The 20,338-nt window shown below is 34.3% G+C and overlaps 4 protein-coding genes and 1 non-coding gene across 11 annotated transcripts; 2 read left to right on the top strand and 3 right to left on the bottom strand.

Moving 5' to 3' along the window:
• The first annotated feature begins 585 nt into the window (after window positions 1-585).
• LOC112803176 (SNF2 domain-containing protein CLASSY 3-like) lies at window positions 586-5,079 on the top strand. Of its 2 annotated transcripts, none has more exons than XM_029298209.2 (3): window positions 586-2,139; window positions 2,233-2,412; window positions 2,862-5,079. In XM_029298209.2, exons 1-3 carry the CDS (start codon window positions 934-936, stop codon window positions 4,677-4,679), a joined length of 3,204 nt encoding a protein of 1,067 aa, XP_029154042.1. In that variant the 5' UTR covers window positions 586-933; the 3' UTR covers window positions 4,680-5,079. The 2 variants fall into 2 exon arrangements, with proteins under 2 accessions (XP_029154042.1, XP_029154041.1); XM_029298208.2 differs by having other exon boundaries at window positions 2,230-2,412.
• Window positions 5,080-5,617: 538 nt separating this feature from the next.
• Window positions 5,618-5,690, bottom strand: TRNAE-CUC (transfer RNA glutamic acid (anticodon CUC)). Its single transcript has one exon. It is a non-coding gene; the product is annotated as a tRNA-Glu (tRNA).
• A 39-nt stretch (window positions 5,691-5,729) lies between these two features.
• On the top strand, window positions 5,730-6,715 carry LOC112800389 (large ribosomal subunit protein eL43). Its single transcript, XM_025842644.3, has 5 exons — window positions 5,730-5,860; window positions 5,959-5,998; window positions 6,156-6,244; window positions 6,335-6,417; window positions 6,509-6,715. The coding sequence occupies exons 1-5, from the start codon at window positions 5,858-5,860 to the stop codon at window positions 6,570-6,572; spliced, it is 279 nt and encodes a 92-aa protein (XP_025698429.1). The 5' UTR covers window positions 5,730-5,857; the 3' UTR covers window positions 6,573-6,715.
• A 1,588-nt stretch (window positions 6,716-8,303) lies between these two features.
• On the bottom strand, window positions 8,304-11,271 carry LOC112800388 (casein kinase II subunit beta-1-like). Its single transcript, XM_025842643.3, has 5 exons — window positions 10,577-11,271; window positions 10,079-10,297; window positions 9,836-9,945; window positions 9,580-9,745; window positions 8,304-8,822 (listed from the first exon to the last, which is right to left on the bottom strand). Exons 1-5 carry the CDS (start codon window positions 10,827-10,829, stop codon window positions 8,692-8,694), a joined length of 879 nt encoding a protein of 292 aa, XP_025698428.1. The 5' UTR covers window positions 10,830-11,271; the 3' UTR covers window positions 8,304-8,691.
• Window positions 11,272-12,984: 1,713 nt separating this feature from the next.
• Window positions 12,985-16,000, bottom strand: LOC112800387 (putative casein kinase II subunit beta-4). 6 transcript variants are annotated; one of them, XM_025842638.3, is made up of 4 exons: window positions 14,696-16,000; window positions 14,501-14,610; window positions 14,131-14,296; window positions 12,985-13,507 (listed from the first exon to the last, which is right to left on the bottom strand). In XM_025842638.3, the coding sequence occupies exons 1-4, from the start codon at window positions 15,093-15,095 to the stop codon at window positions 13,377-13,379; spliced, it is 807 nt and encodes a 268-aa protein (XP_025698423.1). In that variant the 5' UTR covers window positions 15,096-16,000; the 3' UTR covers window positions 12,985-13,376. The 6 variants fall into 6 exon arrangements, with proteins under 6 accessions (XP_025698423.1, XP_025698427.1, XP_025698424.1 ...); XM_025842642.3 differs by having other exon boundaries at window positions 12,985-13,527; window positions 14,134-14,296; XM_025842639.3 differs by having other exon boundaries at window positions 14,134-14,296.
• Between the last annotated feature and the right edge of the window lie 4,338 nt (window positions 16,001-20,338).

Below are 20,338 nucleotides of genomic sequence, written 5' to 3'. Positions count from 1 at the left end.
ATAAATTTTAAATTATAAATTATAAAATTTTAACCTTAAATTAAAGATTATTCTTAAAAAATAGTATTAAAAAAAGATAATTTCATAATAAAAAATTAGTTAATATTATATTATCCAATTAAAAATTATAAAAATATTTAAAAATCAATAATTTTTAATATTTTTATCATTATTTGATCAATATAAATATTAAATTATTTTTAACAAATAAATTTTATCAATTTATGTGTACAAATTCTAAAAATATGAGTATAAACTATATTGATTTATGTGTATAAAATTTTAATATATATAAATATAAATTAGATCATATTATGTGTATATCAAAATCAACCGTCAAAGTCAACCACCAATATAAAATACATGTTAAAATATAAATACACATTGAAAATAAATTAAATTACATACATATTTATACACAAATATATTAGAAATTAATTTTAGTGGCTGATTTTAATATATAAATAATAATTTTGATATAAATTATATATTTTTGTAGGTACACAATTTTTTTAAATATAACTATAAGACAAAAAAAAAAATAATATTTGTTAGTGACTGAGCGTTACTCTACAAATTAAAGGATAAAGGAAAATTGAATGGTGTGTTGTTGGTGCTTGACTGCTGTTGGTGAAGTTGTAAAAGAGCGGAGCAGGGCGCTTTTCGTTGATTGGTCTTTCTATTTCACCATTCAGCGTTCACCACTCTCCCATCCTGTTGCTGTCACTGTTACTCACATTACTCATTACTCTCTTCTTGCTCTTCACTAATATATACTTTCTGTTTTTCCTCTTTTTTTAAGAAAAGCCACTGGTTATCGGAAAGAAATAAAGCAATCTTTTCAGGTTGATCTTAGCATAAAGGGGCAAAATTCTCGTACTCGCTTCCTGCCATACTCTCAACAAAGCACATTTCTTTTTCTCTTTTGCAACCATGCATTCCAACACTATTCCTGTTGCCTCCAGAACTCGTTCAAGAAAGACCGCCACAACCACCATGAGCCTGAGTAGCTCCGACGATGACGAAGTCGTCGTTAAAGGGGAAACTCCCCCGAAACCTCAACCTGAACGCGGCAGCGCAGAAGGCAGCGGTAACAGAGACGGCGAGAATGTGAAGGAGGGCGAGAACAGAGAAGATATAACGAGGAAAAGAAGAAAATTTGGGGTTGACATTTTGATTGACCAGGGTCCCATCCCCGATGGTAAGAGTGTTGCACACAGGACTCGTTCCCATTTCCCGAAGAGCAAGAAGCACCTCCTTTTTGGGACTTTTAGTCAACCAATTTGTCTTGCTGATGATGATGATGATGAAGAACAAGAACAAGAACAAGAAAAGGAAGAAGGGCAAGAACCTGGGAAGCAAGGTGAAGATGATGAAGAAGAACATGTGGAGGAGGAGGAGGAGGAGGAGGAAGACGACGACGACGACAACGACGACGATGACGACGAGTCTCTTTATGAATCAGAAGAAACTGATTTGGAGGAGGAGGATGATGATGATGACGACGACTACAGCGTAGAGAGAGATGCATGTATGAACAATGTGGCCAATTTCGAAGGGAAGAAGCAAAAGCGGAAGCGTGTTGATGTGGCTAGCATGTTAAGGGATATGATGTTTGGCAAGGGAGAGGTGCCTTTGCTGGAATCTGTGGAAGAAGAATCAGGTGCAACTGTGGTGACCATGGACGTGCCAACAAGGTCCCCTTTCAACAGTGAGAAGCACGCGCCACCGGAGAAATCGACTGAGCAGGAAGTGCTGGATGCTATTTGGGCTGAGATGGAGCGTGGCTTCAGCTCTGATCCTTTTGAAGAGGAGCAGGGTTCTAATGAATTCAAATGCAGAGGTTCCAAGAGGGAAAAGGGATCTGCTTTTGAATTTACAAGGAAGAGAGAAGATCAAGATCTAAAAGGGTTTGGTGGGGAGTTTCAGGATTGTGTTGCCCAAGAGAAGGGTAAATTGTCTAGCAAGTCAAGCATTGAGGGGGGAAATTCATGTGTGGATTTTCCTTTCAAGTTTACTTTTTTAACTAAGGAACCGCCAGCGGAGAAATCCCAAGATGAGAAAGAAATAGATACGATCTGGTCTGAGATGGAGCTTGGTCTTCATGTTATCCAACAAGACTCTGCTTCTGCTCCTCAGGTTGGTTGTTTCCTTCCACTATTACAATTTACAGCAGTCACATTCTATGCTATATGATTATAGTGAAGGTAAATTATGTTTTCTCATCAGCAGGGTGAAAATAATGCTAATTCGGATCGTGATCAATTTCCGGTGGAAGGTGATGCTAACACACCCCCTCTTTTTCGCTGTCAAAAAGGGGAACACAATCTTGTTCTTGATGAGGAAATTGGGCTTATCTGTAAATATTGCTTGCATGTGGCACTGGAGATCAAGAATTGGGTTCCTCCTTTTGTAAGTCATTTGCCTTTGATCTAATATACATATTAGAATAGAGCCTGCTTGTGGATTGGTTGCAACTGATTTCTATGCTTGTGATTAATGAGTTAAAGCTTAGCATTTCTCAGATAAATTTGAGCATTTATATTGCTTGTTTCACAATATATTAAATTATTTTGGGCTACATCCTATCTAGTAAGTTTCTTCTTTAGCTCTAGGGATTACATACATCTTGCATGTTATATTCTTTACATGGTATATCACTTAAATAGAGTATGTGGTTATTGATTGTATTGCCATGCAAATGACTTTGGATATTAAGGTGGCTCTAAAGTTATGCAGTTAACTGATTATCTATCCATGTATGAGTGAGTGAGTATATAGAAATTATTTGTCATTCTACTCGTTACGTGCCATTTTCAACTAATTATTTGTGCGTTGATACGTTACCTTGGCGTATGCAGGTTGAAAGTCCATGGGAAAAATCTGACAGGAGAGATTATTATTATTATGGGGATGATGTTGACCGGTCTGTCTTGGATGAGCTTCATGATCGAACTTCTTGGAGTGATGATTATAACCTTGGTAATCACAAGGGGACAGTGTGGGATATGATTCCTGGAGTGAAGAAGACTATGTATCCTCATCAATGCGAAGCTTTTGAATTTCTCTGGAGTCATTTAGCTGGTGGAATTTTTCTTGATCAGCTTAAAGAAGAAAACACTGGAAATGGATGCGTTGTATCTCATGCTCCTGGCACGGGGAAAACCCGTCTTGCTATTGTATTTATCCAGGCTTACATGAAGTTATATCCAGCATGCTCACCAATGATTATTGCTCCTAAAAGCATGCTCCTTACATGGGAAGAGGAGTTCAAACTATGGAAGGTTGACATTCCCTTTCACAATGTGAACAACTCTGAATACTCTGGCAACGAGAATGAAACAGCTCGTAATCTTATCAATAAATTTGGTCGTAATGCTTCAACTCAGGCAGCAAAGCGGAATTGTCGTACAGCTAAGTTCTATTCCTGGAAGCTTGGCAAAAGCATCTTGGGAATTAGCTACAAATTGTTCGAGCTACTTACCCGGCAGGGCTCCCGGGACAAGGTCCTGAGGAAGTTCCTTCTTGAACAGCCTAGTTTGCTAGTTCTTGACGAAGGGCACACTCCCCGCAATAAGACATCTGCTGTATGGAAATCCGTCTCTGAAATTGAAACAAAGAGACGCATCATCCTTTCCGGAACTCCCTTTCAAAACAACTTTAGGGAGCTATACACCACACTGTGCTTGGCAAGGCCTAAATTTGCTGACTTGAATCCAAGAGATGAACATAGAGGGAGATGGCAATATCTTGTCAATTCATATGGAAAGGTTACTGATTCCAGTAGAAAATTAAAGATATTGAAAGAGATCCGAGAAATGATTCAACCTTTTGTTCATGTATACAAGGGAACCATACTGCAAGACAGTCTCCCAGGGTTGAGGCAGTTGGTAGTCATATTGAAGCCAACCCAGTTGCAGGAGAAATTGCTTCAAGATATTAAGAAGAGATTTGATAATGTGCTTAAATTAGAATACGAAGAGTCTGTAGCAGCGTTTCATCCTTCTCTTTGCGAGATAGCTGAAGACAAGGAGAAGATACAAAAGTGTAGATTGAACCCCAACGAAAGTGCCAAAACAAAGTTCTTAATGGAACTTATCAGGATCAGTGGAATTTTCAATGAAAAAGTTTTGATTTTTAGTCAATTCATTGAACCTTTGAAGCTTCTACTGAGCCAGCTGAAGCAACATTTTAGTTGGACCGAAGGAAGAGAGGTGTTACAAATGCATGGAAAACAAGAAGCAAAGCTTCGACAGGCTTCAATCCACACTTTCAATGATCCGAACAGCAAAGTAAGGGTAATGCTAGCATCAACCAAGGCTTGTTACGAAGGTATCAGTTTGGTAGGTGCCTCGAGGGTTGTTTTGCTTGATGTTGTGTGGAATCCCTCGGTTGAGAAGCAAGCAATAAGCCGTGCTTATAGGCTCGGCCAAAAGAAGCTTGTGTTTACTTACCATTTGATCACTAAGGGGACAACGGACGAGAAAAAATGTGGTCGACAAGCTGTGAAGGACCAGTTGTCAGAGTTCGTGTTCTTTCATTCCGAAGGTGGGGCTCAAAATCGTCAACTCTTTTCATCCGCTGAATTGGAAGATAAAATTCTGGAGCAGATCATTGAGCAAGAAAAGTTCAGACACATAATTGAAAAAGTAGCTATTAAGAAACCAAATCTACTTTGAGACATGGTTTCAATCCCTCTCTTGTTTGCCTATTTCTTGCTTGATACACAGCTTCACATGGCTGTTCTTGAGTACATAGCTTCTTATGGCTGATCTTCTGGGTACATGGACTCCTGTGGCCGTATTTTGGGTACATAGTTTCTCATGGCTGCTTATATAGCTTATGGCTTTTGGTATACAATGATAGCAAACTAGCTAGTGTACTTTCTTATGCTCTCTGCTTATGTAGCTTCTTGTGTCTTATGGTGTCAACTGTTTAGTGATAACTTTTTTTTTCCTTTCAAGGATAAGATGTATTTTATAAATGAAATGAACAGTACAAAGTGGACCATAGAGGGTGATCAGCAAAGTGAAACAGGATACCCAATCAAGAATTAGATTTACCATCTTTCACAGACCATTTTATAGTCCCTTTTCAGTCACCTTTCTTCCAGAATTATTCTCCATGCCCATAAAAGGAGGGTTCATAATATACTTGTTTTTGAAGACTGTGTGGAACAAGCAGTGTTCTAGCAACAGATTTAATTAGATAGCATACTTTCTTACCATTATAAAAAAGCCTGCTTCATACTTTATTAATAACCATGCAAAAAGTCTGGGATTTAGACCACTGGATTGTCTATGGAAAGCCAAGGAATTTGTCTTTAATTCCAGATTAGGAAGCCTAGAAATCTACCATAGTCTACTCTCTAGATTCACCTTCTAACCACTTGGATACTCATAAATTCCAGAATTTCCAGCGAGATATGACAATCCTGCTCAGAAACATTTATGATACGCTAAACCTATTTAACAAAATTATTTAATAATAAGAAATGCTAGGAAATTAATCTTTTTTGTGAAAAAGAAGAAAATTGATCGGTATTGACTTAGATTACTAATATTTTCCTTTTGCATTTAACATTAATGTAACAGAAGGGTTAAAATGCAAAAAGTGTTTCCATTGCCGGGACTTGAACCCGGGTCTCTCGGGTGAGAGCCGAGTATCCTAACCACCTAGACTACAACAGAATTACAATTATATCTGTATCATGAATTATTCATTATTACAAGAAAAATCCATGGCATGAGAGAGGAATTTTAGGGTTTCCGTAACGGCGCGCAAGTTATGTACTCCACTTTCGTTTGGGTGCGGCTCTCTCACTTTTGTTTGACACAGCGCCTTCGATCCAGAAGACATGGTATTCTCTCTCTTCTCCCTTTCCCGAATCCAATGCCTCGTCGCTTTTCTTTTCGATCATGAAGCTTATTAATTTACATAATCATCCCCTAATTGCAGACTAAGAGAACGAAGAAGGCAGGCATCGTCGGAAAATATGGTACGTTCCGTAATGACGCTTTCACTTAAAAACCTAAATGCGCTCTCTTAGTATACGCATAAGTGATGGTAGGTTTAAAATGAATAGTCAATAAGTGTATATGCATTATTTCTTTTGAGTTCGCAATTTTGAATTTATTGGATTTTTAATGTGACAGGTACCAGATATGGTGCTAGTCTGCGGAAGCAGATTAAGAAGATGGAGGTTAGTCAGCACAGCAAGTTCTTCTGTGAATTTTGTGGCAAGGTATGTAAGAGCGAAACACAGCAAAGGAGTCTTTAGAATATTAAGTGATTTATGATTTGATAATTTCTTTAACTGTGTTGGCGGTTGCAGTATGCTGTGAAGAGGAAGGCTGTAGGAATATGGGGATGCAAGGATTGTGGAAAAGTGAAAGCAGGCGGTGCCTACACATTGAAGTAATGTTCCATTCTTCCTTCTTTCTTTCTACTCAAATTGATATCTTTTTGTTCTCAAACATGCTCACTTTGTTTTGCTCTATTCTGGCAGCACCGCTAGTGCCGTCACTGTGCGGAGTACTATCCGGAGGTTGAGGGAACAAACTGAGAGTTAAGCATTTTGGTTTGTGCAAGCTTTTGGGCAATAGCTTTACGAAATTATTAGTTTATGTTTAGAGAACCGGATTGTTTGAACTGAATCATGTTATATCTGATTGAGATTTCACTCTGTCCAATTGCACGGAACTGTTTCTTGTTATTGGAGCAGCATTGCTACATAGTTTTATTTCTTTTTGTGGTTCTTTCGTCGTTGCATGTCAATCCAATTCAATTTGCTTCGTATTGATTAAGGTGATTGCGCCGGGTGGCTAAAAGTATTTGCCTAATTTATAAAAAAAATTAAAAATTAATATTTAATTTAAAAAGTATAAAAATAAATAATTATTAAAAATATAAAAATAAATAATTATTAAATATTTAAAATTTGTCATAAAAAATAAATTAGGTCAAAATCAGATATTAAATTATAGGCATTATAGATTAATGATGGATATTGGGTAGCAAGAGCTAGACTTTCCTTTCATTGGTTTAAATATTAGCACTTTACAATAGTATCATGTTCAGTACTCAGTAGCACTTTACAATATGACCAATTTTTTATAATATAAAAAATAATTTTAATTTTGATACATTAATATATCCTTTGGTTCAAAGGAATATGAGAAAAAAGAATAAATAAAAAAAGACGAAAAATCAAAATTTTCATTATTTGAAGACTATAAAAAATTAAAAAGAAAAGAATAAATTAGTGTGGGATTCATCCAAAATTTTCTCTTCCATCATGAGATAAAAACTCATGAAGAACAAATAATGGTATAATTACAAATGTTAATTCATTGTTAATTTGTTATATTATTAATAATTATCAATACAAATTTAGTTTTAATAATTTTAATATTATTATAATAAAAATTTATATTTAAATATTATATGTATTAAATAAATCGTTTAAATTAAATATATAAAATTATATTTTATAATATTTATAAAATATAATAAAATATAAATAAAAATATTTATATTTTATTTCATTATAAAAATATTAATATAATTTTATACTATTATAATTTTTTTATTTTTCTTTACGACTAAATAGGAAATTTTTTCTATTTTTTATTTATTTTTTTATCCAAATAACAAATAACTTTATTTTTCTTTTTATTATTTTTTTCCTTCTATTTTCTTTCTCATATCTAAACAAAGTGTAATAGATCCCAAAATCAAATTCGCTTTTTTTAGAAGACCATTTTGTTCTTTTATATATTCGTCATTAGATGACCATATAAAATTATTTTATATTGACATACATTTGTTCTGGGGTAGTAGTACAATGTCTACTATGTCACTCTTTGATTTGATTGGATGTAAAAAGTTAAGATCTACAGATTTTGTAAAGAAAAAAAAGGGAAAATAAAAATTGAAAAGAAAAAACAATTTTATAATTTTTTTTGCAAAATTTTTAAAACAAAATACTAAAAAAAAAAATACAGACTAAACAAACTCTAGTATTCGCTCATATAAAAAGATTCGGCATACATATATAATGCGATTCAAAAGTGGTTCCAACTTCCAAATGTCAAACGAGAATAGAAAATAGTCAAAATTTCAGAGATCACATACAGACTAATGGACAAGGGGAAACATCTTATTCAAATTTCATACAATCATTAGTGATGTTTGACTGCTAGAAGGCCATAACATCGTAGAAATTGAATTATAAAATGTAAAAACAGATTAAAATGTGATTCAATTTGACGAAGGATAAATCAACAAACTCGAACGAGGCGTAAATTGAAGGGAGTAAATGGAATAAAACAATATAAAATAGCAGGGGATCAGTAATCTGAGATGATGATAAACAACATGAAGTGGGACTAATCGCAAGAATACAACTTTGATAAGCAATTAACAGAACACTTAAGCACCTAACCACTTGCTCATTGAACTTGAAGCTCACAGAACTGAACTCCAAGCTGAAAGTGAAACTAACATTTTGCATGACAGGTCTGCAATTTTCTTTACAATACGCTCCTAAAACAGATAAAATAAGCGGGTCTAGATTGTACTCATTTTGGAAAAAGCATACTATTAGCTGCATGTTGCAAGGGGACTGAAAGAATTATAAATAAGACTTGGGCAGGCTCTTGCTTTCGTTGGAAGCTTCAAATTTAAGCTTCATGGCTTGTGAAGCTTGAAGCCAAAGACTCTTGGAACATAGCTCTGTGATGGTTTCTGTGGCTTCAGTTGTCCGTAAGTCATCAGGAAGAGGTGAGGAAATGTAGTTCCAAAATAAGCTCCATCAATGTCTGGAACAAACTTAAGGAAAATGTGGAATATAAAGTATACGGGAGAATGCAGTGTGCCAATAAAAATTCAAGCCGAAATAATTATACTGCAAGACACAATTCATACATCCCAAGATTCATACTCATCAACATTTAATAAAAAGATGGCTACATAAAATGGAAGCAAAGCAAATATAGAAGGCAATCGAATTTGTACAACCAACAAACGGCTGAAAGTAAAATTGCAGCAGAAATTTTACTTGACAAGAACCCGAATTAGTTTTTGGATAAGACACAGACACTTCTCCAGATATCAGATATCACTTGTCAAAAGATCTCGATTATATGAATCCAGACAAGGCAAATTAAGTCATTCACTATCTAAATATTACTGCCATGCGCCATTACAGACCAGGTAGTTAGTGCACATTAGCAATGCATCCAAGTAAAAGATTTCTTTTCAGAAACCTTGATAAGGGATGGAACATTCTTATAGCTGTAAAAACTGCTTAAAATGCATTTGATCCACAATCACAAGTAAATTTGGTTTTTCAAGATTGCGGAAAACATTAACAGATAATGCATACAATGTAAGAGGAGAATTACCAAAAACCAAAAGTTACCCTAATAACTAATTTACTTGAATATGGGGAAAAATGAATCTCTAAACAAGCAAGCAGTGACATATGCGTGATATTAAAATAAAATTTCTGAGAGAAATGCTTGTGCAATCCACAAAATGGCACAAAAATCAACAATATATAATTAAAAAGGATACTGCCTTGATACTTGGACCGCGGATAATAAATGTCTTCACACCTTGGGCAGTATATTTTCACGGTACTGGACCTTGGAACATCTGACTGACCAACCGGAAGGCAGGGCTGCCCAGAGCAGTACACTCTTGGACATCTACCAAAATCATAGTTCTTGTACTTGTCCAGCTGGAAAAATCCCAAGTACATTAACAATGCCAATCTTCTGGAATCTAAAGCAATACAATGGTATTAACTAGGTTGGCAGAAAAATCTTACCATGGAGGCCAATCCTTTGCCTGTCAAGATATACCTGGCATGAATCAGACCATATAGCATCTCTGCTGCTGATTCAATTAATTCATTTTGTTCCTCTGTAAACATGTCACCTGCACACACAACCGATTGAATTCAGACTCTTAACATACATAACAATCAATTAAGTATTACACACCACAGAAATGGATAAGCACTGACAATAATCATGAGTCGCAATGTCGAATAAACATAACATAAGCTTACCATGAGAGGATTCAACATCCAAAATCAAATCAAGAGCGTAATCATAGTAAGGCACTTGACTGCTCAATCCACAAAGGTTGAAGTCATCCTGGATGTAATCATCATCCACCTCGCAGAAGAACTCGTTCCCTCTCAAATTGCAGAACCACGAGATCCACGACGTGTCATCTCCATCAGAACCACTAACATCAGATTCCTCGCTGTCAGTCTCAGATTCCTCTGCAGCCAATGCACATAACCAAAAAAGCAAAGTTACATCCCTAACCGCAAAAGACCTAAACCTTTACACTCCTTCACGTTTCAAAAACACGAAAAATACACATATCCTTCCTAGCTTTGTATTTAACATCGAATAACTCCGGACTGAAGCTATTACTACTACATAAGATGAGCTTCCCACAATTTCACATAATATTGGCAGAATAATGACAATAAAATCCGTAAAGCAAATTAATAGAAGAAATATTCGAAGAGATTAGAGAAAAAGAGGAAAAGTACCATCGGAAGCGTTAGAGTTCTTGGAGATAGTGGCGGAGGCGGTGGAGCGAGAGTCCCTGAGGGCGTGATCGCGTGCGGAGGAGGACTTGCCGGATAAGAGAGAGGAGGGCCTGTCCTTGCCGTTGATTGGCCTCGACGTCGACGTTGACGGCGACGATCGCTCCAGCTGCTTGTCGAGGACGTCGTTGATTCGCTTCCGATCAACCTCCGATTTGGTATTGGTACCTCGCTCTCGCTCTCTCTCTCTGTACATAACTATCTCTTTCTCTCTGTCTCTCTCTCTCTCTCTCTCTTTCTCCCTCCGATTTGGTTCGATCCGGTTTCTCTCTCACTGAATCATGCCGAAGCGGTTACCGGTTCTATTTTTCCTCCGAGCTAGCTAGGGTTTTCAGCTTCACTTTGCTGTTGTTCGGGGACGGTGATGATAACACAATCGCGATTTACAAGCACCATCACCATGCTGTTCCTATAGCTATGCTATTGCTACCACCATTTCTTTTCTTTTTCTAATTTTTTTAATTTTATTTTTAATTATTAATATTATCTCTCGTTCTCTCTCCTTATTTCTCTCACTCCTATTTTTTCCGCATTTGGTCCTTTTATTACGGGGAAGTTTTTTGGTTTTTTAATGGCACTCTTTTTCTTGTCGCATTATCGATTCCATTTTTTGTTATCGCTTATCTAATTGTTATCATAATTACAATTTCAGTGATACATAGTAAATTAAGATCATTTTTTTCAATTATTGTTAACTTTGTTTCTGATTTCTTTTACTCATGCTTTGCAATACGTGTTTCTTAGTAAAAAATAAAAATACATGGCCAAAATTGTTATTAACCCCCTCACTGAAATTTTAAAAGTAATTAGAAACTGTATAATCAAACAAATTAATTTTGTATTTACAAAAAATAAATAAATTACTGATTTTATCCATAAAATTTTAAAATACTAAAATTTATCTATAAATAAAATTAACGTATGAATATCTTTGTTGAAAACATTTTTTTGCAAGTGTGAAACTAATTCTATTCATTTATGAATCAATATTCTATATTTTTATAAATAAAAATAATTTATTCACATTTGTAATTTCTAATTCAAATAGGGTCAATATATGTCCCATTTTTGTTTCTCAATTATAAATGCATGCGTGTATGATCTTTGGACAAAAATACTTGCAAATCAGTCTTCAAAGTAACCTCACATTGACGATAAGAATCTTCTAGAACACAAGGTGATTCAATTGTGCCAAGTGCCATATACCCCAATATCTCCAGCTTAGCAAGGACGAAAATCCAACTTTGCAAAGTACCTAATTAGCTATTTGATTGTCTTCTTTTTGTTGTATAATTATTGTCATAGGCGGTATAAAACTCAAAACTCAAAAGTAGCTAAGCCTCCAGTCTGTAATAGCACTGCAGTAGGTGGCCTTTACTTAGTTCTTATCCAACATTTGCTGCTCCTTGCTGTCCCTATCGGTTTCATCTATCTTCCATGTCTCTCAAATGCCCTAATATAGGACACAGCATATCCATCTTTCAGTTCTCCATGTCCTTATTACCTTGTTCTTTTCTCAACTCAATACATAAACCAAACTATGCAATATGGAACAATAAAGTACATCTCTTAACACTGATATAACGATTCAGCTTGCACTACACACACACACACACAACCCTTAACCTCTAAGAAATTTTCAGGAAGAGGTAATATAATACAACACCACTTATGAAGCCAGCTGTAACCACCATTTCACCATTCTCAGTTCTTCTCCAATTTCTTTAGACAAGTTTAGATATTCAATATTTCATAATATTTTGGACACCTTTGCATTTATACTCTTTTTTCTCGTATAAAACCAATAAAGATGAAATAGCAAATACAGGATTAAATGAATTGTACCTAAATATATAACTGAATTGTAACCAAATATATAAATAAATCTCTTGACCAATTTGATGTTAAAACAACATCATTTTATTTGAATGAATATAGACAAACAACAAATTCTTGACCAATTTATATTTAAGAACAAATAAGTCTCTATTCATTTTATGTTGGCACTTGACATCTAACTCAGCTTGTTAACATAACATGTCAGCAACGTCTATTATCAGATGATAGTAGTACTAACAGAAAAATCGCATTGTCTGGCAGAGATCAAAGACGGAAACTGAAGTAGATTGTTTATTTTATCAGAAGACACGTTGTCATTCGGAGAAAAAAAAAGGAACTGGATCGGTACTTTACTCAATATAATTATACTCTCTTATCATATTAACTGTTCCTGTCCAAAAGTGTGGCAATAACATTTTTCCCCTCTTATCTCAAACTCCCTCGCCCATGGCTACAACACATGCCTTCGTCTAGTCACCAGAAAAGGAAACCCATCCTTCTTGTACAGTCAATAAAGGAAAACCCATATTCAATTCTTAATAATGAACTACAAGGAATTCCACCACTTCCTTTCTAGTGTGTACATAGTCCATAAAGGAATTATAATAAACAAAAGTAATGCCATTATAGTTGCATTTTCGTACCTAACCAAATAACCTATTAAAATGTCTGCAAAAGCTCGCTGAATTCAAAGCTGACAGCAAAATTGAACACTAATTGCCTTGCGAATCATGCCTGCATATACTTTACAACATGTTCCTAAATAAATAATACAGTGTGATGTAGATTGTATTAATTTGGAAATCTAGGAGGAGTACAACAGAGACAGCAAGCAAAACAAGGCATGTGGCGTCTCGTACTTTTGTTTGCAAGCTTTGAAATTTCATCCATCTTCAATTCTTCATCATGGCTTGTGAACTTTAAAACCAAAAACTCTTGGAACATAGCTCTGTGATGGCTTTTGTGGCTTCAGATGACCATAAGTCATCAGGAAGAGGTTAGGAAATGTAGTTCCAAAATAAGCTCCGTCGATATCTAGAGATGCAGTTAAGGAACTTCGGGTACAGGTTATAGTGTTCATCGTATAATTGAACCAAAAAATATGTGCAAAATAATGAAATATGAAATAACATGCAATCATTCCAAAGTTAAAAAAGAAAATATCCATGGATTAAAACCCCGTCCCCTGTATGATTCAGTGGTATGTTATACCAAGTATCTTTGTATATAGGAAGCATAATATCAAACAGCACATTGAGATATTGGTGCATTGCATTGGTGCTAATTTCATGCCTGAAAATGAGATCATGAACTTGAAACCCTATGAGGTGTTAGACGTTTGGAATTCACACTTTAATACATTCATTGATAGACATAAGTGTTTCTAAAATTCCTTATAATTGTTCACACCAGGTACGGAAAGGTTTTGCTGCTTTTATTGTCATCTAACTTCATTCATGCATTGGTTATCATCTCTTTATGCCTTCTTTCTTGTTGGTTAATAAAGAAGAACATAAAGTAAATTTAAAAACATGTGGAATTGGAAATTCCTAAAAGCCAAAATATGAATCAACAGACACATGCGTGGGAGATAAAAAACAGAGCTTGGCAACTAGGAGCTCAACACCAACACAAGACTTGAAACTACAAAAGGATACTACCTTGATACTTGGATCGCGGGTAGTAAATGTCTTCACACCTGGGGCAATATATCTTTACAGTGCTCGACCTAGGGATGTCGGACTGACCCACCGGAAGGCACGGTTGCCCTGAGCAGTAAACTCTTGGACACCTACCAAAGTCATAATTCTTGTACTTGTCCAGCTGCACATGACATAACAGAACATAATCCAATGAACTTGATCAATTACCATTACTAACTTCAATTCCAGCTAAGAGTAAACTACCATTTATAACCACAAAAAGATTTAAACTAACTGGATAGTCAATGCATCTTTCACAGTTAAAACAGTTGGATATCTCATGGTGAAGCTCAAGATAAATTAGAACAAGAAATAAGAATCATACCATGGCAGCCATTCCTCTGCCTGTTAAAATGTAGCGGGCATGAATGAGACCATAAAGCATCTCCGCGGCGGATTCAATCAACTCATTTTGTTCTTCTGTAAAGATGTCTCCTATACATTTAAGTATGAATCAAACAAACCAAATGCAAAATATGATTCAACATCAGAAGAGAAGGCGTGAGTTACAGTTAGTTACCGTGGGAGGAGTCAACGTCAAGAATCAAGTCAAGGGCATAATCGTAATAAGGAACTTGGCTGCTCAAACCACAAAGGTTAAAATCGTCCTGAATGTAATCATCATCGACCTCGCAAAAGAACTCGTTCCCTCTGAGGCTGCAGAACCACGCGATCCACGAGGTGTCTTCCCCGTCGTCGGAGGCGCTAACGTCCGATCCCCCGGTGTCGGTTTCCGATTCCTCGAGTGTGGCGTCGGAGTTGTTGGCTTGGATTTGGGCCTGGATTTGGGCCTTGATAGGCCTAGTAGAGGCGGAGGTTGAAGTGGAGGGTGAGGATCGGTGCAAGTGCTTGTCGAGAACGTCGTTGATTCGCTTCCTGCGATCAACGCCCGCACCGTCCGCCACTCTGTTACCGTACATAATAATAATAACAACAAGAATAATTATTATTATTATCACTATTGCTATTATTAATAGTGATAAACCAATACCTCTTCCTTTAGTTTATTTTCTTTGTCTACCGAATCATGAAGCTCAATTTCAGTAAACTAGGGTTTGGGTAGGTAGAAGAAGAAGTAGTAGTAGCTAGCCAGAGAGTGGAGAGAGAGAGAGCGCAATAGCAGAGAGAATAAACAGTGTGCGCCACAAAGACAAACTGCACTCTTCTCTTCTCTTCTGGCTACACAGAATAATCAGATATTTAATTTTGGAATGTGTTTACGTTTCATTTATTGGGGATGGATAAATCGGGGTTCTCACTTCTCACACTTCGCACTCCTTTAATTCTTCTATCTTCTCTTTTGTAAATTGGTAGCATGTGATTGGTGATTAGCGAATAATATTAAGTAATTAATTTTTTTAAATAAAAAATGTAAATGTTAATTAATTAAAAATTATTCGATATATTTTATTCTGATAAACATATTTGAGTGGGACTGTAGTCCACGTGTCTCGCTTATCATGCTTCCAACAATTTCGAACGGCGAAGGATCTGATAATAACACCTTGCTAACAATTAAGGTCTTTGAAGTTTGAACTATGGATAATACCTGAACTTCAATAATTTGAACGAGACAAAAACCGGTTTGTTTTTAAAGAAGTATTTGTGATTGAATATTTAATAAATCATTTATGATATTGACACTGAAATAATTGATTGTTTACGTAAAAAACTAAAAATCTTAAACATGCCCAAAGTTGAAAAAAAATCCACCTTTAAAAAAAATACATTTGCGTAAAATGAAGTTACGACCCACCTACAAGGTTACAACTAAGCCATCTTTCCTCTCTGATTTGTTGTCCTAATAATAATAAGGATAAGGACCATCTATCTCTCTTTATTGAAAGTATATATTGAGGCTAAATTTTTTTTTTAGTAGACATGAGATGGTTGATATATTTTATTATGATTTTTAGTATTTTTAAAATTATAGAAGGTATAGAAATTATTCTGATTTTTTTTTTGAAATGGAAATCAGAAAATTTGATTTGAGCAAAAAGAGGGTTTGATTTTTATACTTTTTAAAATCAGAGAGTTTGATAATTTGATTTTTATACCTCTCAAAAATTAGAAGGTTCAATTTCTGTATCCTAAACCTAAATTAAATAGTGTTATATTTAAAATTAGGATCCCACTAGAGACATAACGGATTATTTGTACAATGTGTATTGAGTTATAAAATGAACACGGATTATTTGTACAATGTGTATTGAGTTATAAAATGAACATCTCTCATACTATTTAGAATAATCATCCGAGTACTAGGAATAATAAACATCTTCCCAAAAAATTAAACTAATTTTGGGGTTCACCAAAAATCGAACTATTGACCTTTTGAATCTAGCGCTCTAATACTATGTCATGATACCACTCATTCCAAAAGTTTTAACTGATGAAAAAAGGTAACACTAATGATTATATCTCTAATACTCCATAAACCTCCATTATACACATTGTACAGATATTCCATTGGCTCCTCATACTTTCCTTTAGAATTAACACCTTAGTAATCTATAATCCAAAAAAAATACCATTATCAATCTAATATAAAAAATAAAAAATGCATATCTTAAATTACCAACAGAATTTATTATTTTTTTAAGTATTTTTAGTTATTAATCTAATATTTTTTTTAACAATCCAATAATATATTTTTAAATTATAATCTATACTTTTAAATATTATTAACTAAAAATAATAAATTTTAATAATTTTCTAATATTTCTCTTTATTCAATGTAGCAATGCCAATCAATGTGGTAGGAGAGTCAAGTATGTGTAGCAGTGTAGGTAATGGACAAGATCTTATAGAAGGCGAAGAAGATGAGGTGATTATGAAATCTTGTAGTTAGATCTCTTGTTGTTGACCTTTGGGTGACATTTTTGTGGTAACTAACTCATCATGACACTAACACCAAAGATTGGTATAAGTTATCTATATTCTCAAACACAAATATGGAGATCTCATCTAATTAGTTAAATATGACACAATTCACATGCAAATCTCTGCAATATTTAATTTAAAGGTTAATGTTTGACTGTTTGAGCACTTGTGGAAAGCACATAGTAGTACAATAAAGTCAAAGAGTTCATAAGAATGAAAGAAACTAGCAACATTTTTAGGGTGTATTTGATTCGTGTTTTTGTTTTCAGTATTTTCTATTTTTTGAATTTTATAAAAAAATAAAAAATAAAATTTTTTTTATTGTTTTTATTTTTTTTATAAAATTTTAAAAATAAAAAATGCTGAAAATAAAAACAAAAACCAAATGTACCCTTAGAGCAACACCAACACTGAATTCCTTTTTTATTTTTTCTGATAAATTGAGTCTCCAATCGTTGGAGAGAGATGGAGTAGGTCCTCATACAATTTTTAATAGAAATGAATCTCTCTTAATGGAGACTTGGGATAGCGAATGACAAGTTATTATTTAAATAAATAATTATATAAAAATTTAATTAATTATATTAAATAATTATATTTTTATTTAATTAATAATTTATATTAATTATTTAAATAATAATTAAATCATAATTAATTTATTAATAATTATAATAATTAATTAGATTAAATAATTAAATTTTTATTTAATTAATAATTTATATTAATTATTTATGTCATAATTAATATTGAATATTATTTATGTTAAAAAATAAATTTAATTTTACACCTTACAAAATAATTGTTGGTTGGGTTGATTATTTTAAATTTTAAAATTTAAAATACTAACCACATTATTAAAATTAGCCATTGCAAAATTAGCCGTTGCAGAATTAGTCATTGAAAACTAGTCGTTACCATATTACCGTTATTATTAATAAATTAATATTTTGTTATTCTATATATACCACTTAGATTCACTTCTATTCTCACACTTTCTACTACTCTTCTTCATTTTCTTCCAAGTTTATGAAATCAAAGATCTGATAATATTTTTTTTTTGTTCGAAAAAATGGATCCAAACTAACGCAACTCTTTCTTCAATTACTTACAAAATTTTTCTCAAATTCCAAATATCCAACAATCTCAAACCTCAAACTCTCAAGTTCCAAATCAAAACTTCACACTACCGAATACATTTCAAAATCCAAATCCACAAAATCTTTCTAATTTCAATTTTTAAACTCCTTATAATAATCAATTTCCTATATTCCAACTGCAAAATCAAAATTCACAAACACCATATTTTCCATTTTCATCCATATTTAACCCCTCTATCGAAAATGTTACTCCAACTTCCTTGTCGTTTCTAACTCAATTCAGTGCATCAAGACGTAACTCATCTGGTGTTGGTGGCTCTTCTAACCCATCCTTTCAGACTCCTATACAATCTAGTCTAAATTTAGAATATTTAGATTTTGTCAACTCTCGTGGATTACACGCTATCGACCTCTCAGACTCCTATTCAATATTGGCATTGAAAAGAGGATGAGATGCTGATCAGTGCATGGTTAAATGTTTCAACTGACCCTATAGTTGGTATCGATCAAAAGGGGAAAACATTTTGGAGTCGAATTTATAGCTACTGTGTAGAATTTCGCTCCGACATGACAAGGGGGTAGTTGCATGTAAGAAACGATGGTATAAGATCAACAAGGCTATTGCACAATTTGCTAATTGCTATGATCAAGCTAGTCGAAACATTAGGAGTGGTTCAAACGCTGATGATATAAAGGAGTTGGCCTATAAACTTTATTCCACAAATTATGGTCAAAAATTCACTTTTGAGAAGCATTGGAACATGCTTCGGTTGGAATAAAAATGGAGAAGCCAGCTACCTACACAGAGTGGCGGCTCAAAGAGAACCAATGTTAGTGCAACTGGAGCATACTCATCCTCATCAAACCCAGAAACACCGTTGGCTAACGAATCTGGTGTGGACTCTCCCGTTCGCCCACAAGGATAAAAAAAAGAGCAAGCGAAAAGGTAAGGAAAAAGCACAAATATTTGAAGATTTTAGCGAAAAAAAATTATTTGTTGTTAAAAAATTATCTCTCATGGAAGATATTAAGAATGTTAGAGAAAAGGAACTAATGAATAGGGAAAAAGAAAGAGAAGAGGATAGGAAACGTAGAGCAAAGATTATGGCAATAAAAGAGAAAGAGTTATAAATTCAAGCGGCAATGAAAGAATAAGAATTACAAGCTCAAGCGGCAATTAAAGAACAAGAATTATAAACTCAGAAGTATATTAAAGAAATGGAGATAAATGCAAAAGAAAGAAAAATGGAAAGGATGGCTAAGGAAAGAGAAAGGAAAATGGATAGGCAAATACTTAATGCTGACATGTTTACAATGAGTGAAAAACGACGAGCTCTTCATGAGATTGCATGTGAGAAAATAATCGCTAAGTGGTTTACTTAATGGTTCCTTGAATTCGTAGAGTTATGTAGTATGTTCTTATTTTTGTGCTTATTACTAGTATGTGATGTAGTCTGTTTTATTTATTTCTGATGTAACTTTTCAAATTAGTCAATATTATTGTGCTGTTATTGTTCATGAAAGTGACCTGTAAAACTAGCTGTTTTAAATTTAGACAAAAAAAACTTGCCGTTAAATAGCCGTTGCAAAACTACTCGTTAAGTAGCCGTTGTAAAACTAGCCGTTGAGGAGTAGGTACTTATTGCAGACATACTTATAAATATCAACTATCAATGACTCTGCAACTCCACTTCAACTCTTGCTTCTCACCTCCAAAGAGAATTAAAAATTACATTTCTAAATACGGCTAGAAATTTTGATGATATGTTTAATGAGGTTTTGTATGGCAAAAGAAGACGACAAGATAACACACTCATAGATAATTGGATCGATGAGTGTTTACTCAAAGATTCAGAAGAAGAAGATATCGATAGAAACTCTATCCTAACTCCTCGTAGATGGATCAACAGAGATTGAAAAGCAAGACATGATCGCTTTTTCTAAGATTACTTTGCAAATGAACCGGTATATAATGCTGACATTTTTCGACGGAGATTTCGAATGAGAAGACATATGTTTCTTCGGATAGTAGACGGTCTCTCAAACGTTTATCCGTATTTCCAACACAGGGTTGATGCAATTGGAAGAAGAGGCTTGTCACCACTCCAAAAATGTACCGCTGCGATACAGATGTTAGCATATGGCGTAGCAGTTGATGATTATGTGCGCATAGGCGAGAGCAC

This window comes from Arachis hypogaea, chromosome 5 (assembly GCF_003086295.3).
Source record: "Arachis hypogaea cultivar Tifrunner chromosome 5, arahy.Tifrunner.gnm2.J5K5, whole genome shotgun sequence".
In the NCBI taxonomy this organism is placed as follows: domain Eukaryota; kingdom Viridiplantae; phylum Streptophyta; class Magnoliopsida; order Fabales; family Fabaceae; genus Arachis; species Arachis hypogaea.
Note: the sequence above shows the minus strand (reverse complement) of the source record. Positions and strands in the feature narration are given on the sequence as shown.